This window comes from Trachemys scripta, chromosome 5, assembly GCF_013100865.1.
Source record: "Trachemys scripta elegans isolate TJP31775 chromosome 5, CAS_Tse_1.0, whole genome shotgun sequence".
NCBI classification, from domain to species: Eukaryota; Metazoa; Chordata; order Testudines; family Emydidae; genus Trachemys; species Trachemys scripta.
The window spans coordinates 107,873,377-107,895,759 of NC_048302.1; the positions used below are offsets into that span (position 1 = coordinate 107,873,377).

General features: G+C 38.6%; 1 protein-coding gene across 7 annotated transcripts in view; it reads right to left on the reverse strand.

The window, feature by feature from the left end:
- Positions 1–22,383, reverse strand: part of SLIT2 (slit guidance ligand 2) — a 419,653-nt gene that overhangs the window by 96,689 nt on the left and 300,581 nt on the right. For 5 of the 7 annotated variants that reach the window (XM_034771221.1, XM_034771219.1, XM_034771224.1 and 2 more), the window contains exons 10-16: positions 15,246–15,317; positions 14,528–14,599; positions 12,171–12,242; positions 10,251–10,394; positions 9,948–10,111; positions 9,174–9,197; positions 5,535–5,685 (exon numbers count right to left, since the gene is read on the reverse strand). In XM_034771221.1, the coding sequence (XP_034627112.1) occupies positions 5,535–5,685; positions 9,174–9,197; positions 9,948–10,111; positions 10,251–10,394; positions 12,171–12,242; positions 14,528–14,599; positions 15,246–15,317 (699 nt within the window). The remainder of the gene's footprint in view (positions 1–5,534; positions 5,686–9,173; positions 9,198–9,947; positions 10,112–10,250; positions 10,395–12,170; positions 12,243–14,527; positions 14,600–15,245; positions 15,318–22,383) is intronic. The other 2 variants (XM_034771222.1, XM_034771220.1) reach the window with 1 other exon arrangement.

Here is a 22,383-nt window from a genome sequence, read left to right on the forward strand (position 1 = left end):
CTCTCTATTTTGGAGTTTCTTGGTAGTTGGTAGGTTATTCCATATATTCCTGTATGAAGGATAAGGAAGATGGGATGAAGTGCTGGATCCTCCTTGTTGCAAGCTGAGGCTCATGCAGCGTCATTGCTTTCGGTGCTGCATGTGTGACAATATAAATGCACATTACCATCAATAAGGTCAAGTCCTCAGTGGACCTGCAAGGAAGCAAGACACATGGACTGAAGGGTTGGAACTTGTATGGCTGTGGATCACATGGAATTTATATGGTTGGAATTGAAGAACTCATCTAGTGAACAGCTTAGATTTTGAATGGTTAAATATTTGTTCAAGAGGTTTGTTTTCTGTGATCATCGTATTCCAAACACATAGCTCCAAGTCACAATGAGACCTTCTTTCTCTATTTTTCCATTGGTGTCAATGTTCTTCTGGCAATGGCAATTATTCTGGCAGTGTTTGTCACTGAATCATTGTGTGCTGGTGATGCCACCATCGAGTGTCTGTTTGCTTGAAAGTAGGATATTACACTGTCAAAGCAGATAAGGAAGCAACGAACTGTTTGAGGGCATTGGATTGTATAGTTTCTTAAGTTTGGACTTCTCAGGTTTATGGCTTCGCTTTTAAGCTGCTATTGTGGAGTGTGAAATGAAGTGTGCACAACAGCTGAGCATTTACAGGAGGCTGTGTACTTCACTGACACTGTGTACTTCACTGACACTCTGCAGTGCCGCTAAACTTTTGATGGTGACTATCAAGTTTGGATCTGCTGCTGTGCCAGCTGCTGAAAAGTTATAGCGAAAAACAGTAAAAAGGATTTATAGAACTGATATTTTGTTCCATTTAGAGTGAGGTTCTTCTCCAGGAGTGTCTTGAATACTGATTTCAGTGATTTGTCAAGGGCCTCATGAGTTATCCCACATGTCAGAAAATAATCAGCAAAGTATCTTACTTCCAGGATGCCTTATAGAGCTTGTAGGATTGTGTTCCAGAGCACTTCAGTAGCAGAACAGATGCATGACCGTCTCCTGTGCCCTTATTTTCTAACGGACTATCGGAACAAATAGCAGAAGAGGAAATGATTATAGCAAGGCTTGGTTCACTTGACAAAGTGATTCATTACCCACAATTATGCCTCTATCCTGGTTATATTATTCATGTGTGTTGCAAACAGATCCATGGCTGGTCCTGAACTAATCTGGAGAAATATTTTCTTGATGAAATCCTAAGTGCTGAGCCAGTTCAACACTCCAAGTACACGAGTGGCCCAGATAGCAAGTGGGAGAAATTCTGCCCAGGAGAACATCTTTCTCAACTCCTTGGCTAGGGACCTGCTTCTTGTTCCCCACTGCTTGTTAATTAGCTATGACTGCAGATATTGTGTCTTAGCATACATACGCACTGCAATAAAAGACCCACAGCACAGCCGCAGCTGACCCAGGGCAGCTGAATTGGCTCATGGGACTAAAAATTGCAATGCAGATGCTTGGCTTTGAGCTTTAACTTTGAAACCCTGCAAGGGGGCTGGATCTTAGAGCCAAGGTTCCAGCCCAAGCCCAAACATCTACCCTGAAATCTTTACCCCACACCCGAGCCCTGCGAACCCAAGTCAATAGACCTGAGCTCTGGGTTTCAGTTCCATGAGTTTTTTATTGCAATGTAGCCATACTCTTAATGTAGCCTGGAGCCAGCCAACCCTGAACACCTGAGCAGGAATCACCTGATTCTCCTCTAAGAGCAGCAGGAAGCTGCAGAGAGAGTTTTTTCAGGGAGTTCTCAGGAAGAACAGAAGTCAGTACAGAGGCTGCTGGGAGTGAGTAGGCTCCAGCAGAGAAACTGAAACCTGGGTAGTGAGACAACAGGCAGGGAAGGCCTGGTAGAATGCATGGACTTGAAAACTTTATTTTGAATGTTTGTTAATTTAATAAAGAAGGAACCCCTGACTGGGAGAAGGACTGGGGCATGGAAGCCAAAGCCAGAAGGCTGAGCTCCAGCTAGCAAGATCTGGGAGTAGCCAGCCGGGAAGACCCTGACACCAAGGAAGTTTGGAGCTGTGCCAGCTTAATGCTGGAGGGAAGACTTTTGTGTTTTTTTTTTAACTTTAATTTAATAAACCAGATCCTATTAAAGGATTTGTAAAAAGCCTCTTTTTAAGTTTGAGTAACCAAGAGGAGAAATTGAAGTGTGGGACTGCTTATAGGACATCACTCAGACCTGCAATTTGGGCATCATCTTCAATTCAGCCCTCTCTCTTAATGCACATATCCAGACTATATCCAAGTCTTCTTGTTACAACATTTCAAGGATTTAGCTTTATTGGTCTGTACAGATTGCCAGGACTCTTGTTCGGGTCTTCATCACCTCATGCCTTAACTACTATAATCTCATCTTGACATCAGTTACATTGCACCTCCTCAAATCCATTCAAAATGTTGCTGCTAGCACCACTTTTCTGGCTTGTCATTCTGACTATATTACTCCACTTCTTGCTTCTCTTCACTGGCTCTCGTTCTTCCACTGCATCAAACTCAAGCTCAAATCCATTCAAAATGTTGCTGCTAGCACCACCTTTCTGGCTTGTCATTCTGACTATATTACTGGCTCTCTACTCTTCACTGGCTCTCGTTCTTCCACTGCATCAAACACAAGCTCCTTCCCTTTACCTTTAAGCCCCTTCACCATTTAGTCCACCCTATCTGCCAGGTCTACTAGCACATCAAGGCATCAACTCATAAGAACAGCCAGACTGGGGCAGACCAATTGTCCATATAGCCTAACATCCTATCTTAGAATCCATCATTTTGTATAGTTGCGATTGTGTTTTCCAATATGCATTACTTTGAACTTTACAACATTGAACTTCATCTGCCATTTTGTTTGCCAGTCACCCAGTTTAGTGAGATCCTTTTGTAACTCTTTGCAGTCAACTTTGGATTTAACTATCTTGTGTAATCTTTGATCTTCTGTAAACTTTGTCATCTCACTGTTTACCCCATTTTCCAGATAATTTATGAACATGTTGAACAGCACTGGTCCCAGTGAAGGTCCTTGGGGACCTTTACTGGGGCACTGCTACAGTCTAGGGACCAAGTGGATAGGCAGCAGTTCTGCAGAAAAGGACCTAAGGGTTACAGTGGATGAGAAGCTGGATATGAGTCAACAGTGTGTCCTTGTTGCCAAGAAGGCTAACGGCATTTTGGGGTGTATAAGTAGGAGCATTGCCAGCAGATAAGGGACGTGATCATTCCCCTCTATTCGCCATTGGTGAGCCTCATCTGGAGTACTGTGTCCAGTTTTGGGCCCCACACTACAAGAAGAATGTGGAAAAATTGGAAAGAGTTCAGCGGAGGGCAACAAAAATGATTAAGGGGCTCGAGCATATGACTTATGTGTAGAGGCTGAGGGAACAGGGATTATTTAGTCTGCAGAAGAGAAGAGTGAGGGGGGATTTGATAGCTGCTTTCAACTACCTGAAAGGGAATTCCAAAGAGGATGGATCTAGACTCTTCTCAGTGGTAGCAGATGACAGAACAAGGAGCAATGGTCTCAAGTTGCAGTGGGGGAGGTTTAGGTTGGATATTAGGAAAAACTTTTTCACTAGGAGGGTGGTGAAGCACTGGAATGGGTTACCTAGGAAGGTGGTAGAATCTCCTTCCTTAAAGGTTTTTAAGGTCAGGCTTGACAAAGCCCTGGCCAGGATGATTTAGTTGGGGACTGGTCATGCTTTGAGCAGGGGGTTGGACTAGATGACCTGCTGAGGGCCCTTCCAATCCTGAGATTCTATGATTTACCATTTTCCATTGTGAAAACTGACCATTTATTTCCTACCCTTTATTTCCTATCTTATAACCAGTTATTGATCCATGAGAAGACCTTCCCTCTCATCCCCTGACTGCACTTACTTTGCTTAAGAGCCTTTTGTGTGCGATCTTGTCAAAAGCTTTCTTAAAGTCCAAGTACACTATATCTATGGGATCACACTCATACACATGCTTATTTGAACCCTCAAAGTTTTCTAATAGATTAGTGAGTCATGATTTCCCTTTACAAAGGTTGTGTTGACTCATGTATTCAACTGATAATTCTGTTCTTTACTACAGTTTCAACTAATTTGCCTGATTCCGAAGTTAGGCTTACTGGCCTGTAATTGTCAGAATTTCCTCTGGAGCCTTATTTAAAAATTGATGTTACATTAGCTTTCCTTCAGTCATCTGGTATAGAGGCTGATTTAAGCGGTAGGTTACATACTAGTTAGTAGTTCTGCAATTTCATATCTGAGTTCTTTCAGAACTCCTGGTGAATACCATCTGGTTCTGGTTTATCATTTTGTTTTAAAACTTCCCCTATTGACACCTTAATCTGTGACAGTTCCTCAGTTTGGCATCCAAAAAGAATGGTTCAGGTGTGGGAATCTCCCTCACATCCTCAGCAGTGAAGACTGATGCAAAGAATTCATTTAGCTTCTCTGCAACGGCCTTGCCCTCCTTTAGTGCTCCTTTAGCACCTTGATTGTCCAGTGGTCCCACCGATTATTTGACTGGCTTTCCACTTCTGATGTAATTAAAAATATTTTGGTGTTAGTTTTTGTGTCTTTTGCTAGTTGCTCTCCATATTCTTTTTTTTTGGCCTGCCTAAAATACTTTTACACTTGACTTGTCAGAATTTATGCTCCTTACCTCACTCTGTCAATAATTTGTTACTCTCTAAGGTGCTACAAGTACTCCTGTTCTTTTTGCGGATACAGACTAACACAGCTGCTACTCTGAAATCTGTCAATAATGGTCATTCACCTGTTTGCTTAATTCTGAAGCACTTCTGCACTTCCATCCATACTGCCCCCTATGCATGGGACAAACCCATAAAACTGTCTGAATTTAATCTCCCTTTAAATTCCTCTTTGAAACCTACCTCTGCTGTAATGCCTACAAATCACTTCCATCTGGTACTGGTTAGGTAAGCACCAAGCTGTGACTTCTCTTCTTCTGCTCTACTCTGTTTGTGTTATTTTTCTCTCATCCTCACAACCCAGTCCTTTCCTGTTTGTTTCCCGTCTGACATGTACACTGTGAACAATCTGGAGCAGAATCTGGGGCAGAAACTGTCTTCTTTGTTACATGTCTGTACATCACTGAGCATAATGTGGTCCTGCTTCTTGATTGGGTCACCGATTTGCTACTTTTATATAAATAAAAAATAATGCCCTTCCCCCCCCCCCACACACAATAAAATAATAAAATAAACAGCAGATAATCATGGAGTGGAAACATGGCATGGTACAGCAGTTACCCTGTTATTTTTTGTTAGTTTAGGTATTCTGTTTTGCTTTTGATGTACTATAACACTTCAATGGGTCGAGTGTTAACAAAAATGCTTTAAATTTGGTTATAACATCGTTCAATATTCAAAACAATGGGGAGGGGGAGGGGAGTAGTTTGAGCTTCTTTTTTCCCTTCTTTCTTTTAAGCTGTGTTGACTTTTCATACCAAAATTTTAGCTGTACTCCCACTGGCGAGCAGCATATTATTGCGGGTTGAACTTACAACTCTGCTGTGTATTGGGGGACGTGGTCAGGAATTTTGTTGAGCTTCTGATTGGAGCAGTCCACTGTGGTTCCTTCACAGCGGCATTTTTCAGGGCAAGCCAGATCTGCAAAGCAGTCTCCACTTAGTTTTGATCTGTAATCTTCGGTGCCTGTGGAAGAGTCAAGGCAAAATACAGACACTGAGTCCATAGAGTATGAGATTCATTTCTCATGAGAAAATTAAAATGACAGATCTGCAATGTAGAGTATAGACAAATAACTTGAGAAATGTTTGGTAAACTTTGTGCTACTAAACAGACATTAAGGCTTCAAGAGAGGGTTAAAATACAGGGGCTTGAGATATGCTGGAAAAATTTGTGACCAAGTTCATATGATGGGAGAACACTAAAAACTTAAGCTTTTCACAGCTGTACTTTCTGCTGATTGTGCTGTCAGCCAATCTTGCCTGGTTTCCATCTAATTACACAAATGCCACTGATTATTACAGAATTTATTTTTCTCTCTGTGTGTCAAGATTTAATAGATTCTTGTATGCCATTTCTTTTTTCTCTTGTTACTCTTTTTGTTGTTGACTGGACTTCATTAACCTTCTATAGTCATTTCTTTTACAGTCCCCAATCCTCCACATAATCTCAAATACATAAGATTCAAAGCCCTATTTTCTCCTTTAATTTTAAAAATGTATAATCCTGACTTAAGCCTCAGCAGCTTGCCATGCTGTAGAAAGCTGCGTGACGTTCCATGGTGCTTGACAGAACCATGTTTTACTCATACCTTGCAACCACATGGTTAGATCAAGCACAACAGAAAATCTCGCTAAATTATCATAACTGCATCCACTAGGCCAAGGACAAGAGCAAGGGAAAAAGAGGAAGGAGTAGGGAAAAGCTACAGAATCTCTTGAAGTTTAATACTTGCTTACATGACATGGCATTCCTATTACAGAATGTCCACTGCCACTGTAACAGTATTACTGTCACAGCTTAACTAAAAAGTACAAGAAATAGACCACATTGCAAGTTTCTTCCACCATTTCCCACAATCAACAGAACAAAAATAAAATCCTATACATATCAGCAGAAAACATCCAGTAAGGAACTGAGGGTGGGTGACAGGGAAAACAGAAAGAAGCTCAAAGGACCTGTGGGTTCTTCTTGGACAAAGGTGGAAAGACACTAGAAGAAGAAGGTGCACCAGGGATGGGAAGTACACTGTGATTTAGTTCAGACACTGAACTTTACTTACAGCCAAAATGGTGAACTCCTGCAAAAGTAAAGATAGCCAAGAAGGAAAGAAAGACAGAGTAATCCCAATTAAAATAAAAACATGAAACTAAGCACTCTCACTCTCTTGCCTCAATATTATTTCTTTGATTACAGGATGTTGCAATGAGGCACCATCTCTAGGACAGAGAAGAATTCATTTTAAGTGGCATACAAAACTTCAACTAAGCTAAAGGGTAGAGATTAATTATGAACTATTTATAGATGATTATACTTTTCATGTGGTATAATTTATCTTTTTAAAAATTCTTTTATTACGATAAGATAGAGTAATGCTGCTGTATACAAATGTATGCTAAGCCACTTAAAATAAAAAAAATAATCAAAGAAACTTTGGGGAAACAGTCACAAGTACCATAGAACAAAAGAGGCCTCACATACTGTAATATTTTAGCGTCTACTTAGCTTCAAGTAATGTATATGACATAACTACTTGAAATATTTTATGAACTAATACAAAAGCAGGATTTGTTCAGGTTCCTGCTTTATTACTGTTATAACCTTTAGTCTTCAAACATGACTATGTGGGAATACTGTTAAAATAGTTTAAGTGTCTGTGGACCCAGATCTCTCAGCTATAAAAAGTCTACATTTAACCTGTTATAGAAAATGCTGACTTTTTTTAATTATGTTTATCTAAGCATGAAGTGTATCCAACTTTTTTTTTTTAAATGGGCTTTGAGAATTACTTATGAGCAAGAAAAAATCTAACTTGTATATGCATAGTAGTTCAAACTAAATCACATAAAATATTTAGGTCAAGATCTCCAAAGTTTGAAGAAATGTTGCACATTGTACACTATGTCCATTAGTTACTTAATAGGAAGAGGATACACTGAAGCCACACTTCAAAAAGTAATATTCTCAGAACTTCCTGATATGTTTCACATTTTAGCAACTACAACTTTAAGTAGGATATTATTTCTTGAAGGTAAATAAATCAGAGCTGTGCGTGGCCATGTTATAAATTGCCTGTTAAAGATACTTGCTAGTAAAATGCTTCTAATTTAGAGACAAAAGCCATTTTGGCAATATTGAGTAGAAGTCTCTCTGTGTGAGGAATACAGCTGTTCTACTCATTATGGAATTCAGGTGGCCAGATAGTTTGGGGAAATCAGATCTCCCTCCCGCACTGTAAGCTATTTTAAAATAAGAAGTTGCTACTGCTGCCAGTGATGGAAAACTACCGTCCTTGTCCAATTTTCTTTTTCCCTTATAAAACTCAAGCCAACTTATTAGTAGAAGGACATGAAAAAATCTCACACGATCATTCCAGTTTAAAAAGAAAACTGCATGGCAATAAAAGCAAAGCGGTTAAAGATACCAGTTTAAAAGGTAATAGGTAAGATCAATCAATAAATCAGTATTTAAAACACTGCAGAAAGACAATATACATGTAGTGTTTGAAAGAACAAGTGCATTCAATAAGCTACTGTAAATATTTTTCTAGATATTAAACTATGAGAGAAGCTTTTTGTAGTTATACACTTGTGTACTTGGCCAATCAATTATTTATCACCTGTTAGGAACATAACGTAAGTATTTGTCTATAAAGAAAGCAGTGCACACGCTTGACAGCAAAGGGAAAAGAAACAAATTTCAAAGAGCTAGGGCAATATCATTTTTCCTTTGGAAAATGTCACAGTATTACAGTACTTGAAAGTGATGTTTACATTACTGTTTCACCCCAACTCTTAAATTTTGTTTCCTCTTTAACAAAAAGTATTTCTAACGCACAATGTATGTGAGAGATTTTAAAATGCCTTTAATGAAGAACATCACCATTCTTTTCTTGGCATTCTGTTGTGATTTCATAAAACACAGGAATCATAGGGTCACAGGTGAGCAAGCAATAGTTGCAGATAGACAGCAGGGAACTGCTGGTTTAGAGCATAAAAGCAAAGCAAGAAAGGGTCATTTTTTAAAGTGGCTTTAAGTTGTACTAGCTCTTTGACAGTAGGAAGATTTTCTGTATTTAAAAGCAGCTCAACAGCTACATTTTAAAAACAGTGTTACAGTAGGTGAGATATACAAGGTAGGTAAAGATGTCAGTTGGAATATATAGTAACAGGTGCAACCTTCTAACTAATGTAAATAAAAGTACCATTTTCATAGGCTATGTGCAGATTTGTGAGACAAAAAAAAAAAAGATATCAGGAGCTGCATGCAAAGCCCTCATATTCAGAAAACAGAACTACTAGTAATCTACACAAGAAAATATATTTATCTATAGAGTATTGACTATATTTAAAACACATGCATCAGTTTCCTAAAGCTATGACAAATTTTGCTTTTGGGTGGGGAGAGGAGAGGGTGTCTGCAGTTAGTCAGTCTTACTGCAGAGCCAAACCTACCTGGAATGAAATACTGTTCTTTAGCTAAATAAAAACAAAGAGAAAAAATAGAAGATGCACCTGAATGTCAGCAAGCAGAGAATGTGTTCTATTAGATTAAGTATGGACTACAGTTAACTGCAGATAATTATGTGAAAAAAAGTGTTTTCACAACAAAAGCTGATAAACGACATGTGAATAGTTATAACTATATCCGGAACATGGATAATAAACAGTTTTCTTTCGGTATTTGCACTCAAGGCTGAATAAACTGTAGAATGTGAAATGCACCTGGAACAGCTGGATACCATATGACAGAGGTTAGGGCTTAGAAAAATGTAAGTAGGAAATGGAATAAGATTAGAAAAAGCAAACAGTAAATTTCAGTATGAGGTAAGCTCCCTGTGTAACACGAATAGGTCATGTTTCCATATTTAGCTGGAAATATTTAGATCTTTCACGTATTCCAAAGCCTTGTGAAACTTTGTTTAAATGATTTATGCTGGTAATCCTTGTAGAGAATAACTCTATCATTTCATTCTGAAGTGCTGTATATTACATTTCTTCGGTTAGATTTAGTGCTAGTTAGATTTAGTGCCAAATGTGTTAACTACAATATATTCCATGATCAAATAATGTGAGCCGCCCATTATTTTCCTCTTTGTTCAGTAGAAGAACAAAAAAGGTTCTGCAATGTTTAATAATTCAGTAGAGAACCAGCTGCTTTTATTAAAACTTCTGTAACCACTGTTTTTGGCAATAAAAGAGAAATAGCAGCTGAACTAAGCAAATTACCTGAGCAGCGGAATTTCTTGCTTTTGATCTGGCCAATCCTTTTGTTTGCCAGACGGCGGGGGCTGGTGCAACGGGCACCACTGGTCTCAATAGGGTTTGTATGAAGATAATCCGCCAGCCACTTCAGATGGCAGTCACAAATAAATGGGTTCTGAGCCAAATGCCTTTCATGAAGGAAAAAAAAAATTTTTTTACACGTTATTTGCAATTGGTCTCAACTATTCCTGAAATGCTCTTATGTTATAGAAAACAAACATAAATAGAAAGTTGCATTACATACAACACAAATAAAAGTATACATACAAAGTCTGAATTGCCCGTAGGGGTGAAAAGGTGCCTTTAGCAATGGTTTGAAGCTTGTTATCATACAAAGAGAGAAGGTTCAGGTTGTGTAGATCTTGGAAAGCATCTACTCGTAGGCAATTTATCTTGTTGGCATTTAATAATCTGTTATATGAAAGACAATTATAAAATAGAAAGAATTAGTTTATTGTCACTCAAGCTTCACTGTGGTATCACCAATAATTCTTTGTACCCATTTGCAACCGGAACAAGAAGGTTATTTTGTTTAATATTATACAAACCTTAATTAACAAGTGTGCATTTTTTTTATTGAATTAAAATAACTTATTTAGGTGTTCTGTAATTATTCTGTACCATTTACACATAGGAGTTGAAATGCACTGACTTCTTTAGTAAAATCGCAGTGTTGTGTGTGTTCATGAAATGTATGTAGGTGGTGTTTATTTGAGCAAGGAAATGAGCTTGAGAAATCAAGTATGGGCAAGGAAAACTTTGCCTTTTTCCCAAAAGAAGGACTGAACATTGTGTGCATTAGCTGGGAGAGATGTACAATGCAATGCTTAATTACATGTTACTAATCAGCATATGGCCACATTTCCAGAAGTTATAGTAAAAAACTGGTGGCACAGAATAAGATTTAGTCCAGATATCTCCTGGATCTGATTTTCTTCTCCATCTCCAAAGACAAACACTTTCCCCCCATCCCTCCCATATTACAAATATAAAAAGATAAAAAGGAAGAGTGTTTTTCCAGAAGTCTATTACCTTTTTTAAACAACAAAAAAAATTAAGTTTATCATGAAACTTGTTGGATTTTTCAAATCATATCCCTTTTGATTCTTCCCTTTTCTTCATTGATCAGGGTGAATAGTGAAGTTAGTGTGTTCTATGCTTTGAAAAACTGGGTTTTACTGCAATGTAAAGGTGGATTTGTATTTGAACAGAAGTGTGGTCAAGGGAGGACATGCACTTCAAATAAAATAAGGAAAGGCGCTGCAAAATTTATCAGAGTATAGTGGAGCTTTCAATATAGCGTGAATAGAAACAAAGATTTATCTTTGATCTTTCAGTGAATATAATTCTCGGTAACAAACTCCTCTCAGAAGGAAACAAAGACAAATGCTTTCTTGAGTACTGTATCAGGATCTAAAGATGAAACATCAACCCCAGATGGTGCTATGATTTATATTTTCACATCACTGACTTCCTAGTTTGCCACTTTCTTCCAGAAGAATTTATAGGAGAAATTTTGCCTATCACATCTCTATAAAGTCTGGGCAAGAAAAGCTTCTAATCAAGTGGGTAGATGTTATTTTCTAAGATCATCAGACTTTACAGCTACAAGCCAGCAATTCCCAGATTCTCCACTGCAGAACATCACTGCTGATTTATGGCTTAGTGCACACAATCTATTTTTAGACAGTACTACAACTGCACTGTCAATCCTGCTGAATCTTTTGAGAAAGTTTGATAAACATATCACCAGGATGCTCCCCTTGATACTCACTGTTAAATCATATATTTCTACTGTGATAAATGTAGACTCTCTACTGGTACTCGGTGTATACAACGCTTTCAGCTCAAGGATCTGAAAGCACTTTGCATAGTTATCTAATTTTCACAAGACAGGTCAACGTTATATCCATTTTAATGGTGGGTAAACTGGGACACAGAGTGTACATGACTTGATCAAAGGAACACCTTACAAACAAAAGTCAGAGCCAGGGATAGAATCTAGAAGTCTTGACTCCTCTAGTTTTGTCTACTAAAACTAAAATGAATGATTTCACCGCACATCTGATATTGCATATAGGGATAATTTCCTATCCCTTCTTTTCTGGGTACATATCAAAGTTTCAAGTCCAATCCCCACTCCCACCAGTTAATTCAAAATGAAATAAGCATTAAACAAATACTCACAGCAATTGTAAAGAGAAGAGTCCTTCAAACAGGCCTTTTGGAAGTTCTGTAATTTTATTTCCATAGAGGACACTGTAACAAAAAAGAATCAATCAAGGTGGCTACTATTAAGGTACAAGTTTTCTGGATCTGACTTGGAAGACAGAAAGAAACTTCTTCCATCTTCCCTGAAATGATTCTAAATAGAAATAACCAAGACATTTGGGACTTAAAACTAATACCCCGGCAAGCTCCCCTGTATGGGTGCAGAAATCTGACCCTACAAAGACCATTGCAGGATCAGGGCCCAAGTATCTACTTTAACAAGCTGATAGGAAACTTAGTCTACAGATAAACTGGTCAGTGGGTAATAAAGTATAAGTACTGACAAGACAACTTTCTTCTAAGCAGTTTATTTTTTTATGTACCACATGGCTCCAGATAGCAGCCAGTATCACTGACAGAGACACCCTGATACTAAAGATTTGTGTCTGAATTTGTTTCTCATTGTTGATTCTACAGCAGACACTAAAATAAAACTCCATCATACTCTTTCAGAAGTGGAAGAGTTTACCTGCTAATCCCTAACACACTGAGCTGCCATATCTCCTAATGAAATATATCACCTTCTTTACTGACACATGATATAAGTCAAAATGTTCATTTGACTAAGAAAATTAGTTAAAAGGCCAGTAAAAAATTATATATTGTACTAAAGGTTTCCAAACTGCAACTCTGAGACCCACAATGGCACCTTGTGAAGACCCTGGAGGCAACAACTGATGTGCATGTTAAAGTAGGTTTGTAAAATAAAAAAAATCATGCAGCAATAATACTTCCTAGCTTTTGAGTTCTTGGCTTTGCAACCTTAAGAAAACAACACAGACTGATAAAATATGCATTATGGTATATGCACACAGTACAATAAGAATACTTAGCTCTTTTTCTAGCACTTTTTAATCCAAAGATCTCACTGCATTTTACTAAGAGGGTACATATGACATTCCATTTTATAGATGGGGAAAGTAAAGCACAGAAAAACAAAATGATTAGCTGAAGTTCACACACACCATGTCGATGGCAGAGCAGGGAGTAGAACCCAAGTCTTCAACTCCCAGACCAGTGCCTTTTACAAAAAGACCATCCCATACATAGAAAACCAGAACAAGTTACATTTAGCCCCTTAAGTCAAGATTTCCTGTAGGTAGCACTTATGCAATATTTTTCTTAACTAAATCACATAATGCTTTAATCATTTACCCTTTCAGATCTTCAAAAGTATTATTTGAGGAGAGATTATTTCACAGAGGGCAATCTGTCTTCATTAGGTAAATGCTTATCTGGAAAGAGCTATTCTCTAAAATCCATAACTTTCTAATTTTTGGTTTTAGTTAGAAAAATTAATTACAATTATGATTTTTTTTCTTATAACAGTAGAACAGCTGGTTCCATGTATTTAGACAATTTCTGATGAAATAATTTGAGAAGCAGCTTGCATAGCATCTTCCTATACAGCTTTAATAGGAGCCAATATTTTAATGTGAAAAAGCAGATAGAATGGGATGTGTGAAAATAAAATGGATGCTCCTCAGGGGAACAAAAAAAAAAAAAAATCATTATATTTAGAATCCTTTAGAACTGCCAAAGTAGTGGAAGCCCTGTCTGCAATAAAGGAAGTAATTTTAAATAAACTGTATAAACTTCCATTCCACTTCAAAGTATTTCTGAAGTAACCAATTCTGTGAAAACAAAGTCAAGTAGGAGCAGTAAAACAGTACTTAATTATAACTAAGGATCAAATGACAGAAGTTGAAAAAAACAAAAGGTCCTATTCTCTAACGGATGGAGAGTAAAGTAGCATGAGGCTATCAGTATTCACTTTGTAAGCTTTGCATGTGAAAACTAAGTTTATTCACAAAACTGATCAGCATGAATTGTCATAATTTCTGCTAATGATCAAGATAAAAAGGGGACAAACCTGCCATTTTCAAAGTGGAACAAATTTTAAATCATCATGAGTTTACTCCAGACAGTATTTTTCAATTTAACATGAGTGAATACGGCATGAGAAGAGGTGTGTTTTCCATTCCCTGACTGGCTTACTGCTCCAAGTTATCAAAGGATCCAGCTGGGACCTTTTTTAAATTAATAGCACATGGATCCTTCTCAAGACCTGAATCTAAGAAATTTTAGCATTCAGCCACAACATGATGTCAGGTTATAGTTCTGACATCTCTGACGTTATCTTACAGTTTTCAAGGGCAAGAAAAATGAAGATTAAATGAGAATTTTGCATGAAGCCAAACATTTTTAAAAATTGAATACCACAAATGTTAGAAATTTTGCCTTTCTTTTGAGACAATCACATTGATACTTACAGTGAATTGAGTGAACGCAGGCCTTGGAAAGCATCTGGAGCTGTCTCAGAGATCTGGTTATTGCTCAGGTCACTAAAATAAGAAATGAGGATATATTAAATGAATTCTAGCCCATTCCACAGAAAATAACTATTAAAATATTATGTAATTAGCTTCGGTCATTGGAGAAAAGACTAAACCTAAATATTTAGTTTGGCCTTGTGAGACAAAATTGAAAAATTAAAACATCAAAGCACTAAAATCACCACATTACACTGAAATACCACATGGTTATGTAAAATAAATAGTCATACAAAATAATTATTAGATTTATTTTTAGTAATAATAAAAGGGTTAAATACATTTTATAAAGTATTGTTTGAGTTAGGTTGATATGGCAACAGGACCTTACAGCATCAATGGAATTATGAAATGACAATGGTATGTCATTTCAAAATATGTTCCAAAAAATCTGTTAAGCGATTATTTTCATTATAGTGACACACTATTTCTCTATATATACATTCATATTAGTTAGTATCATTACATTGAGTTACCAGCGATTGTTATTAACATGACAAAGACACTATACGATCTAAGCAATCAGACAGCCATATTAGTTAATCCTCTGGCTGTCAAACACTCTTAAATACTCATACTTTGATGGGAATTTCTTTGTATGACCATGACCTGTTTTATAAAAATGTTTTTATATAATTCTAAAATATTTCTCACTCACATTCTTCGAAGCTTTTTATATGGTGAGAAAGCTCCAGGAGGGATGACCTTGATTGAATTTTGCTCCAACCGTCTGCAAAGAAAAACAATACCATAAAAATACAAAAATGTAATGCTGAAGAACAATCTAAAATGTGTATAATTCATGTCAGAATAAATTAACAGAGATGTATTTAATCACAGTTACTTTTCCCTTCTACTGGAGTACAGGTTTATGCCATGAGAATCAGGGTCAATAATTGTTTTAATTTCAAAAATTCATTTTTTGGCTGTATAAACATGTTCTCTTCTTCACATACAGAGTTGCAACACTATAAATTACAGGTCGATCTCATCTGACATATACCACTTATCTGGGATTTTTGCGTAATTCAGTCAAGAAGTACAAATAATTAAACTCTTTCTTCAGATCTAACTTATGTATGTTTAGTAGTCTTACACTTTTATGAAACTCCAAATACTTGCCAGGAATTCATATTTACACATTAGACAGATTAAGAGATTTATGTAAACAAGTTAGACACTTAAGTATCTAAATTATAGGAAAATCTGAGCAAGAATACTAGCACTGAATAACTGAGATATGCTGGCACATGCAACATTGCTAGTGTAATGGTTTTGCATGTGAACTGCCAAACAATTTCTTTAAGCTTACTAGGTAATAAGGTTATTTTTATCTTAAGTATCAAGATTGCATGTGTTCACTTCCCACTATTGTTTTAACCAATAGTGTACCTAACTTTTTACTCTACATTAACTGCCACTTTCCCATATATGCATAATGATGTGGATGACGATTTGCTGTAGATACAATGCAGAATGTGAACTTGTTTCTCATCTCAGTAGGACACACTGTAAGCAGATTTATTTAGGATCATTAATAGTAGCATCAGGAGTATACATGTGGAAAGATTACGCTGAGGAAGTCCTACCGTCCATTTACTATGAAGTCAAGCAATTCACAAGCACTACCAAAACCTTCCTAGAGTGGAAGAGACTTCTTTGGAGGACACTGTGTGTTTTAGGGTTAGAATTCTAGGTATAGTTCTACTTGTAATCATAAAAAAGCTCCTACATTTTTATTTGAAAATGCCCATCACGCACTTGCATCTGTAGGTTCCCAGAGAGTTATAGCATCGAGAAAGGCAAGGCACCATATAAAAATATAAAGGGAAGATCCAGGCGAATACATATGAATTGTCAGTTGTTTACTGTCAATTTAGATATAATATGCCAAATTTCTCTCAGCTAATACTATTTAGCTTTCAAAGGAGTTATGACGGGGATGATTTGGCCCACTAAGTCCAAAATAACCAATAAATAATTGTTTTGCATAATTATTCAAAACTATGTACTGAGAGTTAACTATAAAAAGGAAATGTTTGGATATCTGTACCATGGAACATACAGTCTTAGAAATGGGTTTAAATAGAACGATCCATTTAAAAGTAATAAGATGGTAAACTATGGTGATTTTTTAATATTCTCTGCAACACTTTGGGGGAGGGATAGCTCAGTGGTTTGAGCATTGGCCTGCTAAACCCAGGGTTGTGAGTTCAATCCTTGAGGGGGCCACTTGGGGATCTAGGGCAAAATCAGTACTTGGTCCTGCTAGTGACGGCAGGGGGCTGGACTCGATGACCTTTCAAGGTCCCTTCCAGTTCTAGGAGATGGGATATCTCCATTAATTTCAATTTCAATTTCTCAGAACTATAGGAAGCTCTGCTTTTCAAAATGAAACTAACCAGTCTATTTTGCTGTTTCCTAGCCCCACCACAAAAATATAAACAGCATAGACATTGCAGTTCAAAACCTACCTAATGTGCCTATGAAATAAGGGTCACACTCTCTTTTCACATATAAGCATGCAAGTCCTACTGTAATCCATGGGAGTTGGACATGTGTACCTCAGAGCAATATAAAATAGAAAATTGAAAATCCATTTAACATAAGGAATCTAGGTTTTGTGAATTCACTGCACTGGGTATTTGGAATCACTTGTTGTAAAATTCACGCAGGGATTGTTGGTCAAAAAGACTTCTGAAACCATGATGCAGCACTGTCCACTCATCTGTATCATGTGGGCTAGACCCACTGTGACATGCTGTACCTCAAAGTAGCACCCAGTAACTCCCATATTCATCATTGGTACATGGTTGTAATATTTCATCCAAGGCATGCCTTGCAAGGTATCATATGAAAGGTCATGATCTGGTGAAACTCATTGTTCTGTCAAAATATGTATATAATTTAGTGTATTATGTTATGAGATTTTGCTATATGATTGTTATTGAAATATGTTGTGAGTCTGAGAGACGCCCACTGCTAGCTCTCCGGTGAATAAAAGGGTGGTGACCCACACCCAGGCTGGCTTTAAATGACCATTGATCAGCAGGGGAGTTGTAAACAAGAGATTTACAATTCTGTAAGAGACAGTTGTACACGCACTATACAATGGGGATTGCTCAGCTCTGTGACTCAGCAAGGCCCATCAGGGCCTTGATTGAGAGTATAAAATAAGGGGCAGTGGCATCATGAGACCACCTCTCTCCTCCCACACCTATGAAGAAGGCAACAAAAATGCTGGGAAGATAAAGACTTTGAACTGAGGAGATTGGTCCCAGGCTGGGAAGGAAATTCAGCCTGTGTATGAAGAACTGTAACCTACTTGCAACAGTGGGGTGAGAAAAGTTGTTTGATTCAAAACTTGCTTAGTCTAAAAGTTTAGGATTTAGAATGCATGTTTAATTTTCATTTTCTGAAGTACCTATCCCTGATCTTTATACCTGCCACTTATAATTATGTATAATCTTTCGGTAGTTAATAAACTTACTTTAACATTTTATTCTTACCAGAGAGTTTCTCCAAAGTGCTTGGAGAATTTGCTCAGATTACATAGGCTAGTGCATGTTCACTTTCCTTTAATGAAGTGGAGAACTAATTAATGAGCTTGGATTGTTCAAGAGAAGGACTTGAGCAGTGTAAGATGGTATACTTCTGGGGTGCAAGACAGGGGCTTGGGAGATTTGCTGGTGTTTCCCTGTGTATAGCTGTGTGTGCCTCTGCATGCTTGTGGTTGAGTGATAACAGGGCTTAGAGGGGTTTGCTGCTTATCACTGGCAAAGAACGGTGAGAGACAACCCAGGCTGGAGAATTAAGGGGGCACAGCGGTCCCATACTTCCAGGTTGTACCACAGGGATCCTGTCACACATCTTTATTCTCTCATTTATGGGGCCTGTTTGATCATCTGAATTGTAAGAATGAGTGAGGAGAAAAAGATGCAGGGGTCAGATGCTTCTCATGCAGCCACCAAGGACAGTCCTAGTTCCCACAAGAGACCCTACCAGCTAGGCCCCATTCCCTTTAATCCCCAGCAGCTCTGTATACTGACAGAGATAAAAAGGCACTGTACAAACCCCAGCAGCAATACTTCTTTCTCCTCTCTATCAGGGAAGGTTGCGAGCAAGTAAAGACAGGAGAATGAGCCTTTCCTAATCCTCCTAGTCACAACCAATGGTGAGAGAAGAGAGACTGAGGAATGGACCAAAGGGAGATAGAGAGCCCCAGGAAATGCAACAAGTCTCTCTTCACATATTCCCAAAGGGCAGCCTGGATGTCATGCATTTTGGTGGTGCCAGGCAATCATGTGGTTCTGGGCTGTAGTCTATCATGGCTCCCACCAGAGGCTCCTGTGGCACCTGCTGAACATACAGCTAGGCAGCCTCTCTGCCTCCCCATCTGGCTACTCTTTCCCCCAATGCCACGTGGAGCTCAGCAGAGAAGAGGCAGCACAGTGTCACTGCACTGACAGGAGAGGTGAGGGGCTACAGTGGGTAAATGGGAGGGGAAACAAGGAACAAGTGGTATGAAATGGGGAGAACAGAGGAACTGTTGGAGGATGTAGTGGCAAGAGCTATCCGGGGACAGGGAAGGGGAGGTGAGAGGCTACCTGAAGGAGAGGTGGGGACAGGGGCTGCTGGGGAAGCTAAAAGGAAGCAGGTGTTATGGAGAGCAGTGGCTAATGGAGGAACAGAATGAGGGTGATGGGAGCTAATGGCTAATACAGGGGACATGAGTTAATTGAACCAATGCCATCCCAAGACAGTCTCCACTTTGCACTCCCAGGTTCCCTTCTGCCCAGCAACCATACCCCCTTTCAGACTACCCTGGTTACCCTGTAGCTCCCTGACAAGCTGCCTGTGGCTTCCCACAAGTCTCTGCCCCCTTCTTTTGACGTGCAAAGAATAAAGGTCCTATCATCTGGAATACTGTGTGCAATTCTGGTCTCCCATGTTTAAGAAAGGCTAATTGAAACTGGAAGAGGTGCAAAGTAGGGCAACTAGGATGATCCAAGGAACGGAAAACCTACCTTAGGAAAGGAGACTCAAAGAATGTGGCTTGTTTAGCCTAACCAAATAAAGGCTGAGGGGAGAGACAATTACTCTCTATAAATACATTAGAGGAATAAATACCAGGGAGGGAGAGGAGTTATTTAAGTTAAGCACCACTGTGGACACAAGAACAAATGGATATAAACTGGCCATCTACAAGTTTAGGCTTAAAATTAGATGAAGGTTTCTAACCATCAGAGAAGTGAAGTTCTGGAACAGCCTTCCAAGAAGAGTAGTGGGGGCAAAAAACCTAACTGGCTTCAAGACTGAGCTTGATAAGTTTATGGAGGGGATAGTATGAGGCTGCCTACAATGCCATGTAGCTGATCTGCAACTGCTAGCAGCAAATGTCTTAGGGTCTAACTGATTGCCATATTTGGGGTTGGGAAGAAATTTCCTCCAAAGTCAGATTGGCAGAGAACCAGGGGGAGTTCGCCTACTTCTGCAGCCTGGGGCACAAGTCACTTGCAGGTTTAAACTAGTGTAAATGGTGGATTCTCTGTAAATTGAAGTCTTTAAACCAGGATCTGAGGGCTTCAGTAACTGAGCCAGAGGTTATGGGTCTATTACAGGAGTGGGTGGGTGAGGTTCTGTGACCTGCAATGTGCAGGAGGTCACACTGGATGATCATGATGGTCCCTTCTGACCTTAAAGTCTAGAAGTCTGTCCTTCAGACCTGCTCCTACTAGATGGGGGAACCGTTTAAAGAAATCTAGTCTCAATCCAACACCTTTCATCAGCACTAAATCCACAAAGTATTTCAAAAAATGATGTTCTTGACACATGTAATTAGCTAATTAAACAATTTGCATTAAATGTCACACAAAGTTACAGAAAACTTTGTAGCTAGTCTCCTGATCTTGCCCTGACTCTGGTACCTCCTTTCTGAATGACAGTCATTTCTTTATATAGCCTGCTAGTCACATGCTGCCTCTTGGTCACCTGATTTCTGGACTGTCCAGGGGAACAATGCTGTCCAAAATTCCCTTGCCTTAAAGGGTCGAGCCCCAATAAAAGGCACACTGATTTACCTGCTCTTAAAGAGGTGTGAATGCTGAGTTACAATTATATTATTTTATCCTAATATGTATTACCTTGCATGTGTCAACATTGTACTTAATCAGTCATTGTATTATGAATTCAAGATCCCTCTGAAGTTCCTAAATGTTCTGTTTTAATTAATCTAAACAATCTTGTGTTATCTGCAAATTTTGTCACCTCACTACAGTGACGTTGTGCAGTCTATATGGTTTTATAAAAATATGATAAGTGAATATCATGTAACTGGAATATACTTCATGCAAAAGGTCTCTTGTAAGGTATCATTACAAAGCTCATAATCTACTGAGTGTGATCATCCTATTTGTAGAAATGTACCACTCTTGCATCTAAAACTAGAAGTGTAAAACATAACTGAGGGCCTATTGTAATTATGTAAAGGGTGGGCTATTAAGGATGGTTTGAAATCTTGATGACTCCCATTGTCTGCAGATGGCTGTATTTACCTGTGAGTCTTCCTGTATATGTGTGTGCTGGCAAGTGAATAATGAAGTCTTGCAGTGACATGTAATCATGTCACCTGAACTGGAATCCATCTTTAACCTGGTGCTTTTCCAGTGGGGGGGTGTGGGGTGGGGTGGAAACCCAGAGGGACAAAGGGTTCCCGCCTTATGCAAAAGATATATAAAGGGGTGGAAGAGAACAGAGAGGGAGAGGAGCCATCATGAAGAATCCCCTAGCTATCACCTGAGCTGCAACAAGAGCTGTACCAGGGGAAAGAATTGTGCCCAGGCCTGGAAGGTGTCCAGTCTGAGAAAAAACTTACCGAAGCATCTCTGAGGGTGAGATTATCTGTATTCAGTTTGATTAGGCATAGATTTGTGCATTTTATTTTATTTTGCTTGGTGACTTACTTTGTTCTGTCTGTTACTACTTTGAACCACTTAAATCCTACTGTCTGTATTTAATAAAATCACTTTCTATTTAGTAATTCACTCAGAGTATGTATTACTGCTACCTGGGGGAGCAAACAACTGTGCATATCTCTCTATCAGTGTTATAGAGGGCGAACAATTTATGAGTTTGCCCTGCATAAGCTTTATGCAGGGTAAAACAGATTTATCTGGGTTTAGACCCCATTGGGAGTTGGGCAGCTGAGTGCTAAAGACAAGCACACTACTGCGAGCTGTTTTCAGGTAAACCTGCAGCTTTGGGACAAGTGATTCAGACCCTGGATCTGTGTTAGAGCCAGACAGGAGTGGCTGGCTCAGCAAGACAGGGTGCTGGAGTCCTGAGCTGGCAGGGAAAACAGAAGCAGGGGTAGTCTTTGCACATCGGGTGGCAGCTCCCTGGGGGGGTTTCTGTGATCCAACCCGTCACAACTACTCAATTCTTTTCTAGGTTATTAATAAATATTTTTAACATTGGTATAGAAACCTGTGGCATAAGACTTAACTTTTTGCCATGATGAAAACTGACTATTCATTCCTATTCTTTATTTACCTCTCTGTTAAGCCTTTTCACATCTATAACATGTATTCTGATTAAGTTCAGGACTATTTAATTTTCTTAATAACTTCTTGGGTTTAGCCTAAAGGTTTTAATATATTGAGTAAACTTAGTTTCTTACACATGTGTGGCAATGAATAGTCTGTGTTACACATCTATCCTGCTGATCCATCCTGAGTGTGAGTCTCCAGCAGCCTCAGCTATAGATTATGGCTCATTAACTCAAACTATGGAGATTG